Source organism: Octodon degus, unplaced genomic scaffold (genome assembly GCF_000260255.1).
Source record: "Octodon degus isolate 3935 unplaced genomic scaffold, OctDeg1.0 scaffold00016, whole genome shotgun sequence".
Lineage (NCBI taxonomy): Eukaryota > Metazoa > Chordata > Mammalia > Rodentia > Octodontidae > Octodon > Octodon degus.
This window is the reverse complement of record NW_004524592.1, coordinates 955,974-965,808: the sequence shown is the minus strand read 5'-3', so window position 1 is coordinate 965,808 and position 9,835 is coordinate 955,974. Positions and strand designations below refer to the sequence as shown.

Here is a 9,835-nt window from a genome sequence, read left to right as displayed (position 1 = left end):
TGCGCTTGCCAGGGAAGCGCTTATTCCGCTGAGCCATCTCCCTGGTCAGAATTTTCTGGATTTCTAATGCCAACTTGCATGTGACTGGCATCCTTAAGGACTTACTGTAAAGCTCAGAAAGGTATGCAATTACCTAGATAAACTAAGAGGATAAGCCAAGGAGATTACATTTCTACATTATCTTTATTAGTCAATTTTTGCCTTACTCTTTCCACTGATTACTGAATTTGCTTCTTACAATATGATTACAGAATAAATATTATGTTCATGTTACAGCTAATAACGGTCTCCACCCTCACTAGGATCACAAAGCTAATTTTAAAAAACTCATTTATTCTTCTTGCTATTAACATATTAACAATCAAGTGTGGACTATGAAATTATAAGGAAAGTTAGAATTTCTCATAGTAAATGTGCTTTATTCTGCAACTAAGACTCCTTCACAGAATCAGTTCAATGTCTTGCTTTTCTCTTTGTACTGTTTTCTTTCTTTCTTTTTTTTTTTAATGTATTTAGTACAGGGTCTACAGGGTTTACAGGTTCTCACCACACATTGGACTTATAGTAGTCCTTCCTGTTTTTCAGTCTCCCAAACACTGGTATTACAAGCATGTGCCACCACGCCCAGTATCAATTGCCATCTCAGTGTGCGCTGGGGCAGAGCAGGCATAGCTGGCCAGAATCAAACCCCAGCCCTTGCATCTGCCTAAGCAGGCACTTTAATCCGCTGAGCTATCTGGCCGTCCTTTTTCTACTATTTTTCTAGTCTGACCTATGTGTCTTCCCCCTCCACCTATGGGTCTATGCTTTCATTACTTCATGAACTCTTTGAGGCCAGTGATTGATAACAGTTATCTGGTCTTCCTGACATTGTATTCCAGCCATTGATGCACAAAGTGTTCAATAATTATTAAATCAAGTAAGCTTTTGATTCACATGAAGAAAAAATTCTTCGTGTCCAAGAAATGTCTATTTCCTTTTAAAAATACTTCTCAGGGTTTTCTGCTTTCTTTGCTTTTTATTTCCTATGGACATCCAATAGACACTAGCCAGTGAATTTTAACACTGGCCATGAACCTTGTCTCTTTAAATTCTAAGTTGGCAAAGTTGAAAACAAAAAAACAAAACGAAAAGATAGAAAAAAGAGTAGAAAAACAAAATTGTCAATCACTTTGAAGACAATGACAATCTTAAATATATTTCTTATAGAAATGTAGGAAATATTCAGAGCAAGGAATACAACATTCACAAGTCGATATACAGAACTCTTGAATCTACTCAATAGGCCTTTACTTGGGGAAGTAAAGAAGAGACAAGAAATTTCAGAGGGAAAAAGAGAAAAATACACAGCGTGCAGGTAACTGCCACAGCTGGGAGCCCCAGCCTACGAATAAAAGACGATGTTACTATTTTATACTATAGTTCTGTAAAGAACATTACAATGGATGTGTGTTGACAGCAATTCGCATTTATTTGAGGCAAAATTGTCATTTAAAAATGTGTTGAAATTTGCTTTAGCTGTTTTCAATACAGGTCTTTTCCTTTCCTTTAGCCATTACCACTCACACAGGCTGGAAGCAAAACACTACAGATTTACAGGAAAGCAGCAGCTTTGTGCAGTCTCCAGACAATGTTATGACGCGCGCTCAGAGCCTCAAATGGATGTCCATTTCATTTCATTTGGCTCTCGTCTATATACTGCAGGGTCAGTCACTTAATCTGCAAGATTTAATACTTATTTTTCAAACCTATTAAAGCGGATGCATGGTAGATGATTGCCAAGATCCGCTCTAGCTTTGGCACTCTAAGATCTGGAAAGTTCCTTGTGTTTGTTTCTTAGCTCTTTATGTTTTGACATTTTCCTCCAACTTTCAGCCTCGGCATCGACAGGGTTTCAGGGAAACAGGACACGCTGGGATCGATCACGGGCTTGCGGGACCCGGGGTGTGGAGGGAATCTGCGGCAGGACAAATTCGGGCCCCAGGGCGCCAAGCTGCACCCGCCCGCTCCCCGCCCTCCTCGGCTTCCCGCGGCGGGCGCCAATTTCGCCCCTGACTCGGGGCGGGGGTCAGGGTCACGTGACGGCCGCCGCCCCGCCCACCAGCTTCCTGCCCTCCCGGCGGTGCTCCCGCGGCCCAGCTCTGCACGTGTCGCCGTCCGGGTCTCCGCGCTCCCCCGGACCTGCGTCTGCAGCCATGGCTCCCGGCCAGCTCGGTGAGGCCCGCGCGGAGCCCCCGCCCGCAATGGCGGCCCCGGGGTGCGCGGCCGGCCTGTTGTGCGGCTCGCGGACGCAGCCCCGGGAGGCCTCCTCGGGGCCCCGGGCCTGTGCGCCCGCTGCTGGCCTTGCGGTTCGGGAGTCCCCTCCCCCGCCCTCCGGGGGTCGCGCACTGCGGGTAACCGGAACGCTGTCTTCTCTTTCAGCCCTCTTTAGTGTCTCTGACAAAACTGGCCTTGTGGAATTTGCCAGAAACTTAACGTCTCTGGGTTTGAACCTGGTCGCTTCCGGAGGAACAGCTAAAGCACTCAGGGATGCCGGCCTGGCCGTCAGGTAAGGTAGAGCTGAGGTTCTAGGTAAGTCCAGGCCGAACGTGGCCACGTTCAGTGCAGTACGTGAGGTAACCAGGTGCCCTGAGTAGGGTGCCTGAACCTCTCCCCGCCCAGCGCGCTGGGAGAGTGCCACACCCCTTACCCACTTTTGAGGAAGAGGAAAATGAGGCTCATTAGCAGCTTCAGTGAAGTTCACAGAGTTGACTATGGGTGGACCCCACGTTAGAACCCTGGCTCTTAGCCTCTTCCTTTACACATTAAGTCACGTAGACCGTCTGTTCTGCACGAGAAACACGCAAGTTAGAATTCACGTCTGCTCTGACTGGCTGTTTACTTCATGAATATTCACATCTGCCCCTTAGCTTCTCCCTGTAACCACAGGAAAGTACCAGTCGTTGATTCTCTCATTCTTGCTTAATTACCTGAAGCTGTTCATTTCCTGACCATGGGAAGGGATATACCCAAGATAAATCAGGAGGCCACTCCTAACCTCAAGGAGCTGGCTTTCTGGATGGAGAGGGAGTAAGTGTACTGAAAGAAAATGAAAGAGGCCATAGCGCAGCTATAATAAAGTGCTCTGAGAGTTCAGAGGAATATATCACTCCTAAGATATATTTTTCGAAGACGGATGAAAGCTCTCTGCCTGTTGCTATGTGGAAGATTTACTTCTTGCCCCCCAGATCGCTGTAAAGGTGATGATCCAGCTTTACTTCGTGTATTTCTGCTTTTTATGAGCAGTACCTAGCTTCCCTGGATTTCTCAAGTTCAGATGGCGAGAAAGCCTTAGTATAGCAGTTTTTATTTTTCAAGTTCCTTTTTGCATCTTCTCTGAGATGTGGTTCTACTGGAAGCCTTGTGAGAATCACGGGAGCTAGTCCAGCTCTTCTGAGGAGAGCGGGATAAAAATCCAGTCTAGACCAAGGTTCATTCCCATTAGGCCAAGGTTGGAACTTTACTCAAACACCTCACTTGTGGCCTGATTTTTTGTTTTTGTTTGTGTTTTTGTTTTTGGCGGAACTGAGGATTGAACTTAGGCCCTTGCGCTTGGCAGGGAAGCACTTATTCCACTGAGCCATCTCCCCAGCCAAAAAGATTCCCTCCCGCACCCCACCCCACCCCACCCCCATACCAGTGGTTGAACTCAGGACCTTATGCGTGCGAGGCAAGCACTTCACTGAGCTATCTCCCTGGCCCCCTCTGTTTTCTTTTTCCCATCAAACTGTTAGGAAACAAACCAGAAATGTGTAAATGAGCACTTCTATTGTGTGTTACCTGTTTAAACACCCAGCCTCTTCCAACTCCTTGCTTATCCCCATGATTGTGTTACATTTTTTATTTTATTTTTATTTTTTTTATTTTTATTTTTTTTTTTTACATTTATTGTGTGTGGGGGGGGGTCAGTTCAGCCCACCAGGGAGCGGGCTGGCTGGCATGTGGTGCTGGGGGCTTGAACCGCGGTCCCTGTGCTTTGCCAAGCTTGTTCTAAGTAGGTGCTTTAGACCACTGAGCCATCTCTCCAGCCCCATGTTACATTTTTTAAAAATGGGGAAATGTTAAGTGTTTCTCCCCCTTAAATGGTGAAAGTGTTTACCATGAGTGCTTTGTTTATGGCTCAGTACAGTACAGGTCACTGAGTGGGAAGAGAGTTTGACATATATTAATCATGAGTCCTCACAATAAAGTTGCTTTATAGGTAGTATTGTCCCCATTGGGTAGATAAGGAAACTAAAGCACAAAAAAATTAGATGCCTGCTGTAGCTCAGTGTTTGAGTACTTGCCTGTCCTATACAAGGCCGTGGGTTTCATCCCCAGCACTATAGGAATGAAACAAAAATGAAGTCACATGCCTAATGTCACATACCTTGTGAAGTTAGCCATTGCTTTGTTGTGTAGTCAACTCATGAGATTTAATCAGTAAGTATATGCCAGTGATCCTATAGAGAATTAATCCTGAAGATTATAGTTATTACATTCAATTTTTTGTATTTGGTTCAGGGTCGACAGCATGTTCAGGGTCTCACTGTGTAGATCAGACTCATAGTGATCTTCCTGTTTTCAGCCTCCCAAGTGCTGGAATTACAGGCGCACGCCACCATGCCCAGTCTCAATCGCCCTTGCAGTGGCCCCAGATGGAATCCTGGCTTCTGTGCTCTGCCTAAGCAGGGGCTTTAGTCCACTGAGCTATCTGGCCAACCCTACATTCAAATTTTTTTTTTAGTGCAAAGGAGTAACAAGTTTTAAATGACCCTTACCATTTAATTAAGAGTAAACCTGCCATCTCAAGTTGTGAGCAAGTCTCTTTAATTGGAGGAACTAGATTTTAATTCCTAAATTCATCAGAAGGGCATCTTGGATTGGAAACCATGTGTCACCAGTTTGACAGATGAGCATTAGGTCTATATATGACCTTAGTAAATGCTAAGTACCCTACTGCAAGTGACCCTACTCAGTAGGCCAGTTAACCCAGGAAGTTCTGTGTCCTTGTAGCTAAATTTGCTATTCTAAAATGTTTAATTTCTTCCAATAAAGGCTATTATGTAATTTTTTAAAAAATTTGGAAAATGTTGAAAAATAGCATATTAATGTGTTTTCAGTGTTTAGATAAGCATCCACATTACTTCAGAGCTCACATAGAAGACAGAATTTTGTGTCCAGCCTTTTTTTTTTTTTTTTCTTAAATACTATGAATATTTTTCCACAACAAATTCTGTCCTAGGATGTTCTGGTACAACTTTCTAGAGGTCAGTCTAATGATGAGGATTAGTATTTAACCATTGTTCTTCATTTGGTCCTTAGCTCAATTTTGTGATGCCCACTCCCTAACTTCAGCTTAATGCTATGAGTCTTTTGTTTAGTGTTCCTCACACACCTGATTTTGGTACTTAACATAGTTTTCTGAAATGCTTAACCTTTGATTAATCAGGAATTTATTTTTGCATGGAATTAACCAGGCATCTGAATACCTGTATACCACTTTACTAAGCAGTCTTCTTATTTGTTTTGCCATTTTACACTTTTTAATCATAAAATTAAATTTTTAGTTCTACTGTTTCAAGTTTCTGCAATACAGATACTTCTTGCTGATACTTGCTTACCACCGTGTTACTTCTCATTTGACTTTATTTAGTATGGTTTATGATTCAGTTTCTGAATTCCTTGACAGTTATAAAAGCAGTGCTTTAATACTTATTCCCCCTGTCAAACATCAGTTTGACAATACGATAAGATAAGCATGAGCCATACATTGGTTGCCCTTGCCAGTAATCCCAGCACTCAGGAGACTGAGACAGGAGGATCAAAAGATTATGGCAACCTGGATTGTATAGTGGACTTTTAAGAAGGGAAGGAGGAAAGGAAGAAATTTTTAAAAAGTAATTAAAGTTTTACCTATATAACAAGTCAAATGTAGTGAGAAAGCATAAGGTAGAATGATTTGTTTTCAGTTTCTTTAAAAAAAAAAAAAAAAAACTTTTGAATGAGAACAGTAGATTGAAGGAAGATGCTTTGAGAAATGTAAAGGGACCACTCCGAAGCAGTGCTAATATTGTGTTCATTTTCAGAGATGTCTCTGAGCTAACAGGATTTCCTGAGATGTTAGGGGGTCGTGTGAAAACCTTGCATCCTGCAGTCCATGCTGGTAAGTTGTTGGTTGCTATCTTCAGGGGGTTTTTTTTGTATTTTAGGGAAGGGTCTACAGGGTGTTCAAGGTCTCACTACTAGGTAGTGATCCTCCTGTCTACAGCCTCCCAAGAGCTGGGGTTACAGGCCTGTGCCACCACACCCAGTCTCAATTGCCTTCAGGGGCCCCAGGGAGGGGGCTGGCCCGGCAGGCCCATGTGCATCAAACCCCCAGCCCCTGCGCCTGCTTACAGGCGCTTTAATCTGCTGAGCTATTTGGCCGGCCCTTTGGTACCTTCAGTTTAAAACAGTCAGTGGTTCATAGGAATATTTTAGTTAACTCCCTAAAAAAGGAGGAAGAAGTCATGAGCTCAAAAAGTTTAGTTCTAAATTTATATTGGTTTTGTCACCTTTGCTGTCAGTGTTTATAATATGTTAGTACCTGTTTAAAATCTGGCTTGCTTTATCACATGATGGATCCGCATTGTTTTCTTCTGCTATTAGACTTGAGCTAGTAACTAAACTAATTCAGATTGTGATGTTTCTGTTTAGACTTTTATAACAGTTCACAGAATAAAGTATCACAATATAACTGAATTTATAGGGTTTTTTTAATTCATAGAGGTTTTTCAGGTACTCTTTTACATGTGTACATAGATCTAACAACAAATTCTGTTTAAACTGTTGGGATATGTTATTACTAATTTGCCAGTTACACTAAAATTTAGCAAATAAAGACTGGTGAAGGATCACCAGACAAACCATTTATTTATAGGAATGCAGACTGCGGTGAATACTCAGTAGATTTGTAAAAGTTCCAATTGATTTGTAAAAAATAAAAAATAAAAAAAAAATTGTATTTTTTGTTGCTCAAGAAAAGATTAAACAAAAAGAAAAGGGGATTATGTAGTGATGCAAATCATTTTTAAATATATCCCTTGATCCTAATTTTTTGAAAACTTTTCAACTCAATGTTTTGTATTCTTTAGTTATAAATGTTAGAAGGCTTTACTGGATTGGTGGACTATTAGAAGGTAGTTGAATTAATAATTGATTTCACTTTCTTATATTAGGAATCCTGGCTCGTAATATCCCAGAAGATAATGCTGACATGGCCAGACTTGATTTCAATCTCATAAGGTAAAAATTTGAAGTTAGACTTTCGGCACATTAAGGAATAAAAGCAAAGAACATGCTGAGTCTGGTGTTCCTCCCTTACCCTAGTTTGCATTTACTCACTGTGAACTTTTTCGAATCCCTTTGTGTTGCATTCAGCATATATAAGCATTCTGGGTTTGTTTTTGTTTTTTAATTTAATACAGGGTCTCACTACACAAATCAGACTAGTGATTATCCTGTTTGCAGCCTCCCAAGCAATGGGATTACGGGTGGGATTGCATGTGCACCACCACACCCAGTCTCAGTCTTTGGTCTCAGTGCCCCAGGGGCACACCCTACCAGCCCTGCCTGGGATGATCGAGCCCTGGTCCCTGCATCTGCCTCAGCAGACACTTTGGTCTGCTGAGCTGTCTGGCTAACTCTTAACATTCTGGTTTTGGCAAATTGACATTTCCAAAATATAACTTCCATATCCTTATTTTGTTGTCTTATTTTTTTCTCTTTCTCTTTTGCAGTGCTAGGCATTGAACCCGTTGAGCTTATGTATGCTAGGGAAGTACTATCACCAAATAGAGCCCAGCTGCTAATCCGTGTTTATTCAGGAAGTTAGACTTCTGGCACATTAAGGAATAAAACCAAAGAACATGCTAAATCTGGTGTTCCTCCCTAAATTTTGTTATCCCTAAATTTTGTTATGTAAAACTGACTTTATTAACCTAAAGATACTGATTGTTACTTTTATGTACGGTGATACCCTCTTGTATGGAGATTGAACCCAGTATCTAAGGCCTTTTGCATTGAGCTACAGACCTAGCCTCCTTTTTTTTTAATTTTGAGAAAGGTGTTGCCCAGGTTGGACTTAAACTTGTGATCCTCCTGCTTCTGCCTCCTAGACTAGGTCTTAATATTGTTACTGACTTTTTTTTTTTTTTTTTTCATAGCATGGTTTCAGAATTTTTTTTATTCTGTGTTGTATTTTAGCCTTTTGGTGGTGTCTTTTGACCATCATGAAAATTTTTTAATTTATGGTGTCCAGTTTCTTTTGTTGCTTGTAGTTTTGCTGTCATGCTAAGAAATTGTTAGCTAATCATGGGTGATGAAGATTTTTATCTCCTTTTAAGGGTTTTTCAGTTGGGGCTCTTAAATTTAGGTCTTTAGTTACTGTCAAGTTAATTTTTGTATGTAGATGTGAGGTAGGGATCTACTTTGTTTTTCTATATATGGTATCTAGGTGTCGCAGCATCATTTGTTGAGAAGTGTTTTTTCCTTTAGTGGTTTTAGCATCCTTGGTCTGTGTGGCTGATTATACTGACTCTATGTCACTACTGTAGCTCGGTAGAAATGTTGAAATTGAAAACTTGAGTTATCCCAATTTTGTTTTTCTTACTAAAGATTATTTTGCCATTCAGGGCACTTGCCTTTCTATGTGATTTTTAGGATCAGTTTGCTCGTTTTGCAGAAGAGGCGGTTGGAATTTTCCTAGAGACTATTTGAATCTGTAGATCAATCTGAAGAATATTGGTATTTTAATAATATTAAGGCATCTAACTCATAAGTGTGGGAAATCTTTCCATGTATTCAGTTTTCTTTAGTTTCTTTCAGTATGGTTTTACTTTGTAGTACTAAAAGCCTTACATTTTTATGGAACTTATGAATAAATATTTTATTCTTTTTGGTGCTGTTATAAATGGAATTATTTTTATTTTCTGATTGTTCCTTGCTAATGTGTACTAGTACAGTTGAATTTTGTGTATCGATCTTATAGCCCTTAACTTCTTAACTCATTTGTTAGTGCTAATAGGTTTTCTTGTGAGCTCTTAGGATTCTCTGAGTATAACTTCATGTCACGTGTGTGTAGAGATTTGCTTTTGTCTTCTACATCCCATTGCATAGTCTGTGGATTTCCCTGGCTGAAACTTCCAGCAGTGCTGGGTGTGGGTGATAAGCGTGGATATTCTTGTTCCTGATCTTGGGGAAAGTATTTAGCATGGTGTTAACTGTAGTTACCTTTTTACTTTTTCCCATTTCATTATATTGAAGCAGTTCCTTGCTAGTCTTATTTGTTGAATGTTTTTCTTTATCATGAATGAATATTGAATTTTGTTGAGACTTTCTGTTCATCTATTGCAGTGATCAAGTGGTTCTTTATCCTTTATTCTGATGATATTTTATGTTACTTATTTTGGTTTTTCAAGACAGGATTTCACTATATAGTTCGGGCTGGCCTTGAGCTCACAGCAGGACCTTCCTTGGCCTCCCAGCTGCTGGGATTGCAGGCTGATGTTAGGTATTAAACCAGTTGTACATTCAAGGATTAAACCCTATTTGGCAATGATATGTAATTATTTTCATATTCTGGTTCCTATTTGCTAGTGCTTTTTTATGTCAGTGTGGATGAGAAACAATATTCTGTAGGGTTTTTTGTGACATGTTTATCTTGCTCTCAAGCAGTCTGCTCTTCTTTTTCTCTTTTCTTGTTAGTGGTCAGCAATTAGGCTTGGAGGCTGGGAGCCTGCCCACAGAGCACCTTCATTTGTAGCCCTAGAAGTAG

The 9,835-nt window shown here is 40.8% G+C and overlaps 1 protein-coding gene across 1 annotated transcript in view; it reads left to right on the top strand.

Annotated features, from left to right (window-relative positions):
- The first annotated feature begins 2,100 nt into the window (after positions 1–2,100).
- Positions 2,101–9,835, top strand: part of Atic (5-aminoimidazole-4-carboxamide ribonucleotide formyltransferase/IMP cyclohydrolase) — a 29,428-nt gene continuing 21,693 nt past the window's right edge. The window contains exons 1-4 of the mRNA XM_004626593.2: positions 2,101–2,214; positions 2,422–2,548; positions 6,108–6,184; positions 7,239–7,305. Coding sequence (XP_004626650.1) covers positions 2,196–2,214; positions 2,422–2,548; positions 6,108–6,184; positions 7,239–7,305 — 290 coding nt within the window. The 5' untranslated portion in view covers positions 2,101–2,195. The remainder of the gene's footprint in view (positions 2,215–2,421; positions 2,549–6,107; positions 6,185–7,238; positions 7,306–9,835) is intronic.